Source organism: Salvelinus sp. IW2-2015, linkage group LG11 (genome assembly GCF_002910315.2).
Source record: "Salvelinus sp. IW2-2015 linkage group LG11, ASM291031v2, whole genome shotgun sequence".
Classification (NCBI taxonomy): domain Eukaryota; kingdom Metazoa; phylum Chordata; class Actinopteri; order Salmoniformes; family Salmonidae; genus Salvelinus; species Salvelinus sp. IW2-2015.
This window is the reverse complement of record NC_036851.1, coordinates 19,511,719-19,529,835: the sequence shown is the minus strand read 5'-3', so window position 1 is coordinate 19,529,835 and position 18,117 is coordinate 19,511,719. Positions and strand designations below refer to the sequence as shown.

At 42.3% G+C, this 18,117-nt stretch overlaps 1 protein-coding gene across 1 annotated transcript in view; it reads left to right on the top strand.

Moving 5' to 3' along the window:
• ptprga (protein tyrosine phosphatase receptor type Ga) overlaps nucleotides 1-17,840 on the top strand; it is a 324,968-nt gene extending 307,128 nt beyond the window's left edge. Inside the window, exons 21-29 of the mRNA XM_070445823.1 lie at nucleotides 9,205-9,340; nucleotides 9,648-9,794; nucleotides 10,734-10,827; nucleotides 11,153-11,229; nucleotides 11,991-12,119; nucleotides 12,625-12,771; nucleotides 12,938-13,080; nucleotides 13,809-13,944; nucleotides 15,037-17,840. Coding sequence (XP_070301924.1) covers nucleotides 9,205-9,340; nucleotides 9,648-9,794; nucleotides 10,734-10,827; nucleotides 11,153-11,229; nucleotides 11,991-12,119; nucleotides 12,625-12,771; nucleotides 12,938-13,080; nucleotides 13,809-13,944; nucleotides 15,037-15,183 — 1,156 coding nt within the window. The 3' untranslated portion in view covers nucleotides 15,184-17,840. The remainder of the gene's footprint in view (nucleotides 1-9,204; nucleotides 9,341-9,647; nucleotides 9,795-10,733; nucleotides 10,828-11,152; nucleotides 11,230-11,990; nucleotides 12,120-12,624; nucleotides 12,772-12,937; nucleotides 13,081-13,808; nucleotides 13,945-15,036) is intronic.
• The last annotated feature ends 277 nt before the right edge of the window (nucleotides 17,841-18,117 follow it).

Sequence of the window (18,117 nt, the reverse complement as noted above, 5' to 3'; positions counted from 1 at the left end):
TCGACACACTCAAACTAATACAAGCTCTGCCAACACACACACACACCACACACACAACACAACACACACACACACACACACACACACACACACACACACACACACACACACACACACACACACACACACACACACACACACACACACACACACACACACACACACACACCACACACACACCACACACCACACCACACACACACACCACAACAAAGTCCTCATTACGTGCCTCGTGACCTGGCGGGGCTTAATGCCAATGTCTCGTCTCTACTTCAGACCTGCAAATGGTGGCCAACCCCTACCCTCGCTTCTCGTACTCTCCTGCGGCTGACACCAATGAGACAAACCAACTACTAAATTCACCTAATCAATCAAGGCCGACATTCCCATTTCCTCTACCCTATCTCACCTAAATACAAATCACACACTTTACTGTCTGCTAAACTGTTACACACCCAAAGCTGACATCGAGATAAGATTCATCCTAGGAGATAATACGATAGGTCTCGAAGATTATAGCAGCCTACCACAAGAACTCGAACTAGTAACCAAATTACTTAACTAGGAGTATACATAGTTATATCGAGCCGAAATGCTCCCAGTAGAGTCTGACTTCATATCCATATTGATAATATAAAAATAAATATATATAGATATATATATAGAACCTGATATACCCTCAGGCACATGATCAGAAAAGAACTAGGCTCAGCTCTAGATACTATGAACAGATGAGACATGCTACTCCGTTCCAAGCCCACAGCGGACGAGCCCGAGGCTGGCAAACGAAAACTTACCCATCCTTACCCACTGTTCCCATCACCATGGATAGCCGAAAAAAGTCAGACCCAGAGGTACTGACACCTTGATTATCCGACCAGAACAATAGTACTCACCTCTCGCGACTATATTCCATCCTTAGAGCCTCTCTCCCCTCCACTCGTGAGCCCACTCCTACCATCTACCAACTCGTTACAATCACTCGATGTCCTGCCTATAACTCTAAACCATGAACACTCAAATACACAGCAACTGGCTTTAACTACTGAAGACACCCCAAGGATAATCTAAGAACACGGCCATGCCAATACAGGAATCAAATCAAGTCTAAAAAAGAACCAGCATAGAACGAAAACATGATACTTTATCATGAAGAACAATGGACTAGACGGATTATGAAAACGTTAAGGACTAAGACGTATTAATTGATTACATCTGTCTTCGATCCGAACGTTTTTCTCCGGGATATTTCCACTGAATAGCTTCACTTCCCAAATCTACCCTGATCTCCTCATATGATGTCACTCGTAAAGTTTCTCGGAAGAACAGTAGCCCCTACAATCATCATCAATACTACGCTATGACGTGCTAAGCAATTCAATGACAATAAAGCGAATCAAACGATCCATGGTCTGTCTCTCAGTACACCAATCTCTCTAACCAAGCGCACACTACCTGTACAGACCAGAAGTGTCCAGACATTGCTAATTGTGATCGATGTGATGGTTTACACCCTCTCATACATCATACTATATGTTATGAGACAATTCATGTTCACAATATCAGTCAGTACTGTGTCGTAGTAGCACATTTATTGACTATACTGTACATTACTTATCTTCTTATGCCACTGCTAAGCTTTTGTTCAATCTTCCTATTATCCCTCTGAATGCCAAAAATTACGAAAAACAGATGCATGCGACGTCACATAGCCACTGCTCCAGAACAATAGACCCATATCTCATTGCACATTCCATTTACCAAAGAGCCTGTCTACTCCACACTATGTATGCCCCGACCGTTGGTCGCAAAAATCACACCATGAAGATAATGGAAGCCAATTATACTGAGCTTGACCGCACAACCGCGTAGACCCCCCACTGTGACATGAGGGTCACATCCCTGCTCAACAAGTGCATGAGTAGCGTTGATCAAAGGGGCACCCGGGAAAACAGTACCTTCCCCTAAATGTATTCCATTCTAATTACATTACTCTCCAGTAGAGGGCCGCAAAACAGAATCAATCCAGAGACCTGGTGAGTTGAGAACATTATTAAGCAGACACAAGAGCCTAAGATCCTTGCCGGCTGAAAACCGATGGACGATGGGTAGAGCTGAGGAATGTGAGAAATAAGAGGGAGAATAGATATATGATAGGAAAATGAGAGTACAGAGCAGAGAAGAAGTACAGAGAGAGAGAGACAGAGGCGGGAGCAGAGATATGCAGGAAGATAAAATATGATTCAGAGAAGAATCATGTTTGGAAGATTGACTAGCAGAGTTAAGAAGCAAGCGGAAAATAAAAGATCTTAGGGTCAGCTAAGACTGAGAAGGAAGCTGCTTCAAGTACCCTAAACGTTTCTCCAGCCTCAGTCCTCCCGCCCACCCCAATTTGCATACGATTGACATAAGTCCTTGGAGATGCCCGGACCAACTAGCCCATAACTTTGGAAGGGAACCCAGCCTTTCCTAGTATCTCCTCATCCTTCCCAACGTTATAGAAGGGCGCTCGAGAAACATAAACCAAAACAACAATCTGAGCCAACCTCTTACAGACAATCCACTAATGAATGCGATAGCGAAACTCGTCTCCTAGTTCACGCCAAAAGCAGATTGAACAAGGCAAACATCGCGAGAGCGAGAAGCTACGCATGCCCAGCATGATAACACGCTCTTTGGGTAAGAAATGATTATACAATATATCCTAGTATAGTAAAGGAGCGTCCAGCAGGGGCCTTTGGTCCTGACAACATGCTATTTGGAGTTCAGGCGGCTGTTCCTCACAGACAACCAAAGGGAACAAAGAGAACGAGAGGAGTCTACTCGCAATTGTAAAGGTAAGAAAAAAATCAGTACAAATAGATCTACTACATGTTATTGCCCAGGGTGCTGTAGCACGAGCGACCATCAGCACTCCTACTTCCCGCTGCTATAGAAAAAAGGTTAAATTACAAACCTATCTCCAATGAATGTATAGGCTTGGAGCATATGCCAGATGTGACCTTATTTAACACGACGGGAACATTGCAAACACTAACATCGCCGTTGACATTTATGCTACACGCGCGCCTTCCACTTTCACACCAGACGGAAAATAGAAAGCCCACAGTGTCTTAAAATTAAATTCCGCATTATGGTGTTAAATAGCGACTTATTAGCTCGTAGAATAGCACCATTATAGGAAAAGATAGAAATATGGCAAATGCTCACTAAGATACAGGCAAGGTCCACAAAGAGGTCTCCTCTTTATGGCGCTGGCGAGTGATGTTAGCATTTCCCGTACCGTCAAACGAAGACGCGTGGGGTTGGTCTCGTTTAGCATGCACATACAGTATACCTGCCGCATTATAGTCCTCTTCAAACACGACGATGTTCGACGCCACTAGGGCAGCGGATTACATTTTTCTGTCTAAAGTACTTTGAAAACATAATCTACATCTGTTCTGGCACAAATTCTGCTGAAAAAAATACACTGCAAAGCAACAATAACAATAAATATCAGTGCAAAGTTTGTGCAGACAAAGCCATAATTATTCCCAGCAATTAAACTAGCATGCTTATACTGAAGGGGGTTTATTAAAGAACAAAATAACCACAGAGTTGAGCTTAATAGTGTATAATATCTAGATGCACACCGTGAGCGACAAATTTAAATAAATGTTCAATCGGGTTTCACCAATGCCAGATTATACACTCCCAAAGAAGGCGTGACTGCGTAAAATATAATTTCCAGTTACATAGAACCCTTTTTACCACCATCCATACTGCCAAGTAGAGATACAAGAATCTTGAGAATTGAAGTTAAACTCAGCTGCCCAGAGGCCGTGACTAATCTTAAGAAAAGAGCACTGTATCAATTAAACAAACGTTTCTGAAACCCTACAGAAATGGCGAAAGTGGTAAAAAGAATCCCTAATGACATAATGATTGGAAATAAAGGATGAGAGTTCTCTCCTTCAAAAAGAAACTAGACCAATTGAGTGTCTGACATTGTAGTGTGTAGCTTCTCATCCATCTGCTTGCCTATAGGACAAGGCACTAATCTTGCTTCTGCATATGTGTTTGATTTGGGAGCCATCATGGGGAAGGAGACAGAGTAGTGTGTCCTAGTCCTACTCCTGCCACAGCATATTCAACAGATATCCTATTACACACTGGGGTTACCTCATGCCAAGGCATCATCTGAAGAAATAAGTCAGGCTATTTACAAGAGCTGCACTAGCAGCATCCTTCTCTCCACTGTCTCTCTTATATTTTAACCTCCCTAGATCCTCTTTCACCCGCTCAATCTCAAAATTCTAACCTAATCACTCTTCTCAAAACATGACATATTTCTATCGATAAATCGTTACGGACCCAAAACTATTTTCTCTTGCCTGCTATCACTCTATTCCTCATCATTCAGCTCCTCTTCTCTCTCTCTACGGCTACACTTACGTCATCGTACTCCTCACGTAATCTACATGCTCATTTATCATAATCCACAACTACTACCTCACATGATCTCCCATCACTATGCTACTACAACTCTCTCACAATATCAGCTATACGACCACACCAAGTTCTCCATATCGTTTTCCACTCACTGCCAGGTGGAATCTTCTAAGTTTGTGAGTAAAATCAATCAGTATCTGTGAGTCTGTCAATCCTTAAAATGTCTCTCTAGATGCAAACCACAAAACCAGATATCTATTTAAAATAAATGTTACCAATCTACGTGTATTTCCACTTTTAACTGGACACTAAATTAATATAAATGAAGAAAAACACTTTAGGGGAAAAGTGACTGTCATACATTCTCCCGGACTGATCCCCCGTCATGCTAATCTTATAACGACTAAACTCACTAAGCAAACATATATCCTAGTAAGCCAAATGGAACCCTACCTAATCACATGTGGAGCATGGGAAACGGGTCAAATAAGGTTGTCCCGAAGAGTTGACGACAGCTCAAATCTAATAATGCTTTCATATTCATCCTCACAATGGTGTGATTTGATTCGGCCAAAACAGCGTCAAAATGCGAGAATTAGCGGGCTCTGCAAAACAATTGACAGCCATATTAACATATGAAATAATAAATTTGTCTGCATCTATTCTATATGCGTCTTAAAATCCATAAAAATATTATAATTGCCCAAAAAATTGTATCCTATAATTATAACAAATATTTCCGATTGAATTCTTGTTCGCTCTTCCAATGTAGTTAATTGATGTGCTTTAGTTGTGTTGTGTATAGAGTGTTGAATGTGTCATTTTGGCAGGATGTGTTTTCACATGCTATGATCACGAACGAACAAATCCTCGCACACAACAAAATGAAAAAAAATAAAAAATATTTCGACAACACACATAAAAAAATTTTGTATTACCTATTTTTCAAGGAGCTGAATTACCGTAGAAACTCAAACTAAGAGAAATGAATTTAGCATAATGAAGAAAATTAAAATTGGCATAATATTTAAACTGTAATTTGTGATCTCACGCCCAAACCCTGTACTGTACCTCCCATCTCTCTATCTAACCCTCTCTACCCCTCCTCTTCCCCTACCTTCTTACATTAATGCAACAAATCACATCACAATTATTCGCTTCTTTTCTGCCTCTCTCACACTACATCTCTTGTTGGGCAGCATTTAAAGATCCTGATGTGAAATCTTGTATGTCGCGAGTGAAGCCTGATCCTGTCACTCACAGAAGGAGTGGCAAACAAGCATGAAAGATGAGACCGCACCTTCGTGAAAAACCCAAAGTCACAGTTCATCCCATACTCAACTTGTAGCCACTTATTTTTGATATGCCTTTTTTGTTCACAGACCTGACATTGCTGCAGATTCAACCAAGTCTGCTGCCATCTGCTCCAGGCGTAGTACTTGCCGCTTGCTTCATCCAGCTGTCCCGTGTTTCATAATGCACCCTCATAACCACTGCCTTGAATTGCACCAACTGATCATCAACAGGTCAGCGAAGTAACAAGATATGCATCATACCTAGTAATTGGATGCTCCTCAATCAAAATCCATCCAAACCTTAACAATACCCCTATACTCTTAATTTTAAGTGATATGCGGCGCTCCATGTCCTCTTTACTCAGCACACAAATCACACACATCCGCTACTATGTCACACACACAAACACACATACACAGACACAACAACCCAGCGAGCACTATTGCCTACACGACCACAAGCACTCCATACACACCACAACACACGAGCACACTACAGATATCGAGCGAGCATACCAGCTTCGCCACTGACTGTATCACATCTACTCTGAGCACATGTCACATCCCCTAACTGGACCACACGCAGACACACGCACACACACACACCACACAGAAGCACATCTAGCGCCACACTAGGCCACCACCCTCACACACACACACACAGCATTATGTACCTCTGTAATTACACAATGTATGAACACCAGAGATCACACACCTACCCACAACAAATAAATAACTAACAGCTAGATATACTCATACATACACAATTATCCACACCTTTCTCTCGAGCCGAAGCACGTTCCACCACCTCCTGTTCCTCACCTGTCAATCATCACTGTCCCTCAGAGCACACCACCCGCTGTACCAACTGAAACAAGATGCAGTTCAGCCCCGACCACATTCACACTTGAATCATTCATCTAGACCACCACATCTACGAACCATTGTCCTGCTCCTCATTCAGACACATTTTACTGCCCAATCTGAACCAGACCACTCGATCTCAGTTCATATATGCTTAGAATCTCTATTTGAATACTGTAGAGCATAGACACCTCTAACTATTATAAGATGTTATTAAGCTGGAAGATGTTAGGCTTAGATATACTGCAAATAGTCATTCTTATAGAGCAATGCAGTCTGATAGCTGTCAACTAATTTACTAAGCGAGTGTACGCGCTTCCCTACTAAATTTTTAAGCATGGTTAGATTTCAAAGATTGAGATTTTACACCACAATAACAACTTACGAATATCTAAATATTAGAATTAAGCCTAGTCTTCTTCCAATGTTTAACTTAACAGCCAGTGTAGCTGCGAGCCTGTAAGAGTCTTTAACCGCCAAGTTTGTTTAATAGGCTCTAGCTATGTTATATAATGTATACTAACAAAAAAGTTGGAGAGGCTGCTAGCTGAATATGTATTAAGCATTCTTAAAGTAGTATACCTAATTTCTACTGTCTAATAATGTGTATTAAAAGCCAGTGTGCTAGGGCTGTCAGAGACATGTAAGTAATGTTATTATAACTAATGGAATGAATGTAGGACTGTCAGCACACTAGCTGATAAAACAGTCTTTTAAATGAATCATAGAATATATCTGCAAGCGTGTAAGATGTATTTTAATCTGAAAACATGTATAAATGAGCTCAGCTTAGTATATATGTTTCTACAGCAACGTTAGCGAGATAATCCACTAGCTAAATGTATTATAGAACCACTTCTAGGCTGACTTAGCTGGTGTAAGTAGTTGTAGAGAACGTGCATCCTCATACTTCAAGCCTGTGCATCATGATAATTTCTCACACAGCAACGGCTCATGGCCTCTCATATCGCTTAAGATGTTAATGTTGTATGAGCGCAGCAGTGTTAGGCAACGCTGCTATTGCATGTAATACCTCTTAGTTACAGCACGTGTAGCTCCAGAGGGCTGCCACCTCGTCTAAGGTAGACGAATTCGGCTTGAAAGCCATGGTTCTATATGTCAGCGTAAGAGCCATAGACCTAGTATAAGTGATTATGATTTAAGTCCATCTCACTCAAGATAGGCTGCTAGCTGTAAATGCTTAAAGCAGTGTACATACTGACTATTCATAGCTTATAATTATAGTTATTCAACAGTGGATAGTACTTAAGCCTCACCTAGTTAAGAGAGAGGGCTTTAAGCATAAGTAGGCTGCCTGCACTTGGCAGCGTAATTCACACGACTCTATGAAGCCACACTCGAGACGAGCCTTCGAGTAACCGAACAAAAACATCTTAAACCCTGTAGCTAAACCTTAACCTCTGTTGTGACACCAACAGCTACACAGAGCAAATGACCTGTATTCAGAGTGTCTTGTACCCAATAGGTCATCAATACAACCTCATAGCCGCCTACCATAACCACTATGATATAGACTTTACAAAGTCCATTCTGATCCTAGTCTGAACCTACCAATAACGCTCAGGCTCATAATCATATTGCAGATCTGGATTCGATGACTTCCCAGAAGAGAGTTACCACACAAACACAGTGGTTCCTATAGTTACCAATTAATGGCCGTTTGCTGATGTGCTCTCATCATCTGACGACAGACTAATACGGCCTAACACACACACGTAAGCCACTAGAAGACAAGCAGCAAGATAGAGAGGTGTTAAATTAGCGATGTTCGAAGATATTAGCTACCTTATTTTGATCTCTCTTGGTCTATTAAAAAGGCTGCCTTAGCCACCCCTAACGCATTGTCTTATTAACCATAGACCTGTGGCTCGCCGTGTTCACAACAGAGCGTAAATAGTCAAACTCTATATATGGCGTGAAATCTCCTATTAAGCTGCAAAGTAGCAAGAAGAACACATATGAATTATGAAATTGAGAGTTCCGCCATGAATATATTGCTGATCTTCCACGTCTCAGACTTAACCCAGCGGTCAAGAGAGTCGACGAAGAAGAAGGATAGTGCGAATGACAGATACAATAACTAGAAACTATCGTCTGAAGAGACTTACACCACATTCAGATGGAGAGAATGGAGTACAGCGAGCATGACTGACGCACATTCCCAGACACTCCTTTTAAGTAGATTGTTCGTATTGAGAAATTAATCTATTAGCTCAGAGAATAGACACTCTCTGAAGATGAATCTGACGATACATACGAAAAGATCCCAAAAAATAATATCTCAGAAAATAAAAAAAGAGAAAAAAAAAAAAAAAAAGACACGAAAAAAAACCACCACTCTATCCATTCCCCTGCAGCAGTATTGAGGTATCATCGAGAGAGCGACCTATTTTTATCTCACCCCCACTTCCTCACTTCCTTCTCTACGCAGATGATTTTTCCTTTCTATACTAATCCCTTATATTGGCGATGAGAGTGTGCTTAGGACAGGCACATATTTGTGATACATGGAGACGAGGTCAAGTCACATCTTCCTCTTGAGCAAGATAAGTCGACACGAGAGCTTGCTAATATCTCTCTCTGTGTGCAGTGCGGGTGTGGGCCGGACAGGGACCTACATCGTCATAGACAGCATGCTGCAGCAGATCAAGGACAAAAGCACAGTCAACGTCCTGGGCTTCCTCAAACACATCCGGACCCAGCGCAACTACCTGGTACAGACAGAGGTGGGTCCAGTTTGTGTGTGTGTGTTTGTGTGTTAACACCCTTCTATACTCACTATGTGACATTCTGTTCACTTCAGCATCTGTGTGAAAGCAAATGATGATGTCTTTCTTATCTGTCTTATGCAGCTGTGTTTTAATCTGTCCATATCCCTCTGTGTAATTAGAGAACAGGCATGCATCACATAGCCACTGTTGTCCAGGACCAAAGGACCATAGCCATTGTCATCATTTCTTTACAAAGAGCTGTACTGCCACTGTATGCGTGTCTGACTTGGTGTTGCTTCTCTCCATCTTGCTTGGCCTATAGGAGCAGTATATCTTCATTCATGATGTGTTGATTGAGGCCATCATGGGGAAGGAGACAGAGGTGTTGTCCAGCCAGCTGCACAGCTATGTCAACAGTATCCTTACACCTGGGGTGGGCGGCAAGACTCGCCTGGAGAAACAGTTTAAGGTCTGAGCAGCTCCTTCTCAGTCTTACTGAACCCTAGATCTCTTTCTCGCTTTCTCTATCTGCCTATCATCTCTCTCAAACAGATTTTCTCTGAATCTATATTTTTCTTCCTGCATATCTCTCTCGCTCTCTGTCTCTCTCTCTCTGTACTTCTCTCTCTCTCCGTACCTCTCATTTTCTATCATACTCTCTATGTCTCCCTCTATTCTCTCACTTCCCTCAGCTCTCCATCGTTCCCATGTTTTCCCAGCGCAGGGATCTCAGGGTCATGTCTGTCTCCTTAAAGATGTCTCTCAGCATCACAAAGTCTTGATTGATCTCTGTTTGGGCCCTCTACTGGAGACGTAAATGTAATTAGAATGGAAATACATTTAGGGGAAGAGTACTTCTCTTCCCCGGGTGCCCCCTTTGACTAACGCTACTCACTGCACTTGTTGCCAGGGCAATGTGAACCCTCCTATCACAGTGGGGGGGTCTAGGTTGTCGCCTGGTTTGACGACAGGCTCAGATCATAATTGGCTTTCATTATTCTCCTCCATGGTGTGATTTGATTCGGCCCAGGGTCGGGCGAGATTGAGCGGGCTCTTGCAAAACAATTGCAGCCATTGTGATTTTAATGCAATTAGATGCCAAAAAATTTAGATGCCAAAAATGTCCAAAGTCCTATGTTAATTTCTGCTCTCCAAAGAATTAGCAGTGTTTGTAATTGTGTCATTTGGCAGGAGTGTTAAGATGACAACACAATTTTTTCCTTCAGCTGAATTTGATCTGAGTAAGAATTTACTAGAATGTTTAGCATTGAAGAAAATTAGAATTGGAATTGACTGGAGTTGACCCCGACCCTGACTGTATCATTGTTATCTAACCTCTCTCTCTTTCCCTTTTCATGAATCTCTCTATCCCTCTTTCTTGCCCTCTCACCTCCTCTCTTGTTTGCAGTTGGTGACTCAGTGTAATGCCAGGTTTGTGGAGTGCTTCAGTGCTCAGAAGGAGTGCAACAAAGAGAAGAACCGCAACTCTTCGGTGGTACCCTGTAAGTCAAATACTCAACTTGTATGACTTTTTTATCCATGCACAACCTGACGGCCATATTCACCTATTGCACTGGCTCCAGGCTAGACTGCTGCTCTCCAGTGTCCTGTTTCTGATGACCCTAGTCTCTATTCATGGTCAGCAAGTCATTCATCTACATAATTGGTTGTGTATGGTCCATGCTCYTACTATAGTTATTTTAAGTGAGTATGCTGTGGCTGCTTTTCATAGAAATCACATCGCTTTGTAAACCAATAAGAACATGTTTGCTGCATAGCTCTATGATCACTGTGCCCTGATTGGTTCTCTCTGTGTCTCTATGGCAGCGGAGCGAGCGAGGGTGGGGTTGGCACCTTTGCCCGGTATGAAAGGCACAGATTACATTAACGCATCTTACATAATGGTGAGTACCACCTCCTGTTCCTCCCCTGTCAATCATTCACTGTCCCTCAGGCACACACCCGGCTGGACCAACTGAACAAGGAATGTAAATATTATGATATAAGATCCATTTGTCTCATAGACATTGATTGCTGTCAACTGAGAGGAATGGACTTGGAGTTGTTGACTTTTGTGAATACAGAGTAGAATTTCGCTAGCTAGTAAATGTTTGTTAAAGCAGTGGTTAGCTGCTAACTGTAAGATGTTTAAGCAGTGGTAGGCTGCTAGCTGTAAGATGTTTTAAGCAGTGGTAGGCTTGCTAGCTGTAAGATTTTTAAGCAGTGGTAGGCTGCTAGCTGTAAGATGTTTTAAGCAGTGGTAGGCTGCTAGCTGTAAGATGTTTTAAGCAGTGGTAGGTGCTAGCTGTAAGATGTTTTAAGGCAGTGGTAGGCTGCTAGCTGTAAGATGTTTTAAGCAGTGGTAGGCTGCTAGCTGTAAGATGTTTTAAGCAGTGGTAGGCTGCTAGCTGTAGATGTTTTAAGCGTGTAGGCTTGAGCTGTAAGATGTTTAAGCAGTGGTAGGCTGCTAGCTGTAAGATGTTTTAAGCAGTGGTAGGCTGCTAGCTGTAAGATGTTTAAGCAGTGGTAGGCTGCTAGCTGTAAGATGTTTTAAGCAGTGGTAGGCTGCTGCTGTGGCAGTTTCGCCCTAGGCAACTGCATTGTTTTCCTCTTAACCACAACACAACCCTTGCTTGAACCCTTGACCTCTGTTGTGACACCACAGGGCTACTACAGGAGCAATGAGTTCATCATTACCCAGCATCCTCTGCCCCATACCACTAAAGACTTCTGGAGGATGATCTGGGACCACAATGCACAGATCATTGTCATGCTGCCGGACAACCAGGGGCTGGTGGGTCTCACACACACACGTACGCACACACACACAAACAGACGCACACAGACTAAAGGTAAAACAGTTCAGATATTAGCCTAATCTTTGGTCTATTAAAAGGCTGCCTTAGCACCCTAAGCATTGTCTTTTCCAGCCTTGGCCCAGTGTTCACACAGGAAGTCACTCATTTTGGGGTGAGAAGCATTGAGATGAGGACTGGAAGTGACAGCAGCTGTATCAGTCGCTCCAGTCAGCCATATGTCTCTCTAACTAACTCTCTGTGACTTCACACACTGATTGGGGGTACCTCTGCACTCACATTCCCACCCCTTTAAAAGTTTGTTTCGTTTTGGACTTAATGCTTTGCTCAGAATAAACTCTCAGGGATTCTACTAAACTGAAATGTCTCACTCAACCCATCCTTGTTTTTCTATTTTTGTCTCACCCCCACTTCCTCACTTCCTTCTCCTCCTTTTTCCTTTTCATACTAATCCCCCCTTTTGATTTGGCTGTGTGTCTTTAGGCGGAGGATGAGTTTGTGTACTGGCCGAGTCGAGAGGAGGCCATGAACTGTGAAGCTTTCACTGTCACACTTATCAGCAAAGACAGACTATGCCTTTCTAACGAGGAGCAGATCATCATCCACGACTTCATCCTGGAGGCCACACAGGTACGGTGTGGTGTGTGGGTGTTTATGGACCTACCTCTGTGTGTATGACTGTCTTTTCCTCCATGAGTGTATGAGTCAGTCCATGTGTGTGTGGCTGGGGGCGTCTTTGTATGTACACCTACATACACTAACCTATCCCTTCCTCTCTTTCTGTTCCTCTCCCCAGGATGACTATGTGTTGGAGGTGCGTCACTTCCAGTGCCCTAAATGGCCCAACCCTGACGCTCCCATCAGCAGCACCTTTGAGCTCATCAATGTCATCAAGGAGGAGGCCATGACSAGAGACGGACCCACCATAGTACACGACGAGTGAGTGTGTCACGTCCTGTTCCTAATGACAGAGAGAACACTTATCTCTGCTTTTAAGCAAACTGAATACTGTATACTGTACACTGTTTCAACAGAACATTTTGTTTTTCACACACACACACCCACCCACACTTTCACATCTACAGCATACCTGGTAAGCATAGCCATTGATGACTTCTAATGAGTCCCACCCCCAGGTACACTGATACGCCATCCAATTAGAAATAATGAACGTCGCTTAATATTGACAGACATGAGCGGCGACGAACAACACTCCCAACGACGAGACATGCAGCTTTAGTCATGTTTATTCATTAGGATAATGAAGATTGCTTGTCTCATCCCAGAGAAAAAAGGGACTAATTGAGCATTTCAGTTCTGTAACGTTACTATGGTATCCCCCCCTAAGAGGTTTTGGATAGACGGCTGTAGTAATTATCTGCATATTCATTAGCTGGTTAGACATGGTTGTTAGGCTGTGTATCTCCAGTGCACTTGACAAAGCTGTTAATAAAAGCAGCAACCTTTTCATTGTGAACGTCCTTCTTTCTCTAAGGGGCTCAACTCCTCTTGCCGTCTCACATGGAATTAATTTGCTGCAGTGTTCCTTAAGTCTTCAGTCTGATGTTCAGTTCCTCTCTGGGCTCTATGCTTCTCTGTGAACGTGTGTCTCTGTCCTGTTTAAAGGCTTATGAAGTAACCCTGTGTGTTCCTCTCCTGCCCCCCAGGTTCGGAGCAGTGTCAGCGGGCATGCTGTGTGCCCTCACCACCCTGTCCCAGCAGCTGGAGAGTGAGAGTGCCGTGGGCGTCTATCAGGTGGCCAAAATGATCAACCTCATGAGGCCTGGAGTATTCACAGATATAGTAAGTAGACTAGTAGCATGGTTATGAAATGGAAGAGATTAAATGCACTAAATGACCAAAAGTATGTGGACACCTGCTCGTCGAACATTGCATTCCAAAATCAATGGCATTAATATGGAGTTGGTCTCCACTTTCCTGCTATAACAGCCTCCACTCCTCTGGGAAGGCTTTCCACAAGATGTTGGACAATTGCTTCGGGGACTTGCTTCCATTCAGCCAKAAGAGCATTGGTGAGGTCAGGCACTGATTTTGGGCTATTAGGCCTGGCTCACAGTTGMRGTTCCAATTCATCCCAAAGGTATTCGATGGGGTTTAGGTCCTGACAAACTATTTCTGTATGGACCTTGCTTGGTGCACGGGGGCATTGTCATGCTGAAACAGGAAAGGGCCTTGCCCAAACTGTTACCACAAAGTTGGAAGCGTTAAGATTTCCCTTCACTGGAACTAAGGGACCTAGCCCAAATCATGAAAAACAGCCCCCAACCATTATTTCACCTCCACCAAACATGTTTATTTAACCAGGCAAGTCAGTTAAGAACAAATTCTTATTTACAGTAACGGCCTACCCCAGCCAAACCCTCCCTTAACCTGGAGGACGCTGGGCCAATTGTGCACTGCCCTATGGGACTCCCGATCATGGCCAGTTGTGATACAGCCCGGGATCGAACCAGGGTCTGTAGTGACCCCTCTAGCACTGAGATGCAGTGCCTTAGACCACTGCGCCACTCAGGAGCCCTACACTATTGGCACTATGCATTCGGGCAGTTAGCATCCGCCAAACCCAGATTCGTCCTTCGCACTGCCAGATGGTGAAGCGTGATTCATCACTCCAGAGAACGCGTTTCCACTGCTCCAGAGTCCCATGGCGGCGAGCTTTACACCACTCCAGCCGACACTTGGCATTGAGCATGGTGATCTTAGGCTTGTGTGTGGCTTCTCGGCTATGGAACCCATTTCATGAAGCTCCTGATGAACAGTTCTTGTGCTGACATCCACATACTTTTGTATATATAGTGTAGATGCAAATTGGCTACATGACTGCATTTTTGGAGTTTGCACCCTTCCTTACAGCATTTCCCTCTCCCTCCACAGGATCAGTACCAGTACCTTTATAAAGCTATGCTCAGTCTGATCAGCACCAAGGAGAATGGCTCTGGCTTATGGTCACTGGACAGAAACGGTATCATGGCCATGTCGGATGAGTCAGACCAAGCAGAGAGCATGGAGTCCCTCGTCTGAAYGACCCCACCCACCAGGCCTGAGGGGCCCCAGGCCCTCGCAGAGAGAGAGGCTCTTACTTTGTAAAACAGACTATAAGACAATACTTTGAGGCCTTTTTTGCCAGACTCTTGGTTAAATGAATAACCTGATTACTTTTTTACACTGATAAAAAGTTTTTGATATTTATTTTTTGCCATTTTACGTCTTAATGTTATCCTACTGAACGTTTGCAGCTGCATTTTTGAGTTCACAACAACGAAACACACTTCTGTCTTTCTTGTTTGCACTATAATGTCAGTGTTACTGCCTATACTAAGCTGATCGACTCTGTTCTACTACAATTAAGCTCTTATTTCAACATRCCATGGCAAAACCCTCACTCAACTTCTTTAGAGAAGTAAGAAAGAAAAGAAAAACATTGCTCTGTTTGCTCCCTACTGGCTCATATAAGGAAGAGGAGCGAGAGTGACATAACTTCCGGTTCATATCAATAACCCTTTCAATCTGGTTTCACTACAGTAGACCTCTTCTCCTCTCCCCTCCTCTCTTCTCTCCTCTGCTCACCCATATGGCTCATATATCACTCATTTGCTGCAAGACTCAACAGTCTGGTTTCAATCACACCTACAGCCAATAGGGTCATTGGTTCTGTTTGTTGTTTGTTCTTCTTTTGTTTGTATCACCTTATCTTCATTATGCATCTTATTAGCAATTCAAACCCATATTTGAATATTGAAGGTGATATTATAACAGCTACTGTGAACTTGTATTGTTTTTTGTATGATTCATATTATGCTTTTGAATATATATATAGATATATGTACACATATATGAATATCCTTATCATTATAACTTGTGATTTTGTAGATGTCCGATGTCATGACCTGCCTCCGAGTCCCACTTGATCCAACAGTTTACCACTCTTATTCAATGCCAGTGTTGATTTTCTGCACACTTACACCCCCTTCTGGCTCAGTTGTTTTTTGCTTCTTGCTGCTAATAGTTAACGCAGAGTCATAGAAGTTAGTTAAATTAAGAAATGATAATGTCCTTGTGTGAGTGGAAACTTCTTTGAGAAAATGGATACTCATGATACAGCCAATTGCCATTTTCTGTGTCCTTCCTGTTGAATTGATTATTTGGGTGAAGGTATTTTTATAATCCCCTGGTTCATCCTGAAGCAGGTATGCTCCCACGTCACACGGCCTTGTGTACATAGTTTCTAATCCTCACCGTTGCTTGACTGCTTGTGTGTGGTATGATTGTATGCTATGACTGTCGTATGGTTTTGCTCCAGATTCAGTCAGGTGGGAACTTAGTGGCCTAAGCAAGGACAGTTTTACTGTGGTTCAAGGACAGTTTTACTGGAGTCCTAGAGTGATTCACATTAACTCATTGACCCTGTTTTAGTTGTACTCCCACCACCACCCCTTCATTTCCTGACAGAATCACTTTAAAAATAAATACCTCCCTTAGTTATCTGAAGGAAACAGAGACCACCTGTGATTTGCATTTGAAAGAAAATGTGAATTAAGTTAACAGCACAATGACCATGCTATTAGAATATTTTCTGTTTGATTATCACAACAAAACATAGAGGATACCTATGATTTGTAACTTTTACCAAAGACTTACACTAATTTCCGTCAACAGAAATAATAGAGAGAGGGAGAGCTTATTTCATTTGTGTCTGATTTCCTTTGTCAGTAAATTGTAGGCTGTTGACTGAGTGAGTGATGATGATCCTGTGTACGTTTTCTTCTGCTTCATTTGGCATCTTTTAGTTTACATGCTGGACTTTCTGCATAAACTCGTCATAACTTGTGTTCGTTTAGAAATTCCCTTTGCTACAGGAGGAGATCATTGCAATTTTATTATGTCTKATTTCTGACTCAATTATTGGAATAATAAAGTAGAGAGATGCATTAATTCCTTCTTTTTTTACCCGTCATCTTTCATCTCCTTCCAAGGAGGGCTATTGAATGAAGTCATAGCTCCAACATTTGGGGTAAACAGCTGACTTTTGTCCCTTTGTCACTGAAGGCATTTTGCATCGTTAAGGACTAGCTTTTTTCCATTCTTTCAGTTTCGCTTGTTCCATCACTGAGCCTAGTGTCCACTGTCAGGTGTGTTAATGTGGTGCAAAACACAAACACTAGTGGATCATGAAAACAATGTACATATTTTGTTGCTTCTATAACCAACCATTTTCTGGAAACTTTGTATCTATGGTATATAATCATAGAATTTTATATTTTCATATAAAGCTATTTTTCTTTCTSTCAGTTCAACTCATTSATTGCATTGCTTTTGTGGTGAAACGTGGAAACCAAGTCTTCGTGCATTGAGTTAGTGGCCGTCATCACATTCCAATAGAATTCCACGCCTCCCATTAACTTTTAAGGCAGTGATTGTGATATTATTATTGTTATTACTTTGTTTTCATGTTCATGTTTCTGTTGTCAGAGTGTGCAATAGAATAGATCAAGTCACTGAATAATTTCATCCCATTGACCATTTTGAACAGGGGGGGTGTTGCTTCCTCTTTTGTAACCTGAAATAAGAAGAWAAAAAAAGAAGGGGAAAAAACTTTTTTTTTGTTGAAAGCTATTATAGTGTTATTTAATATGTACATTGTATTGCTATACTTAAAATAAAATATGGGTTTTGATGTACTTTGTTGAAATCCTTGTGTGGTCCATGTTTGCCTTTGTGTACTGGATTTAGCCATTTGTATCGTATTGGGAATCAAGCATTATCATTCCACTATCCTTGTATCACATAATTAGATACAAGGTTTCCATCTAGTGGTAAAGTAGTGAAGACCTTTCCCAGAACAGCCAAGTAGTTTTCGATAGGCCTACACATCCTGATCTCAAGAGCTTACATTCTGTTCACAAGGCCTGGCTAAACAGTGAGAGTYTGCGTGAGTACTGTAATTATGAAAGCATA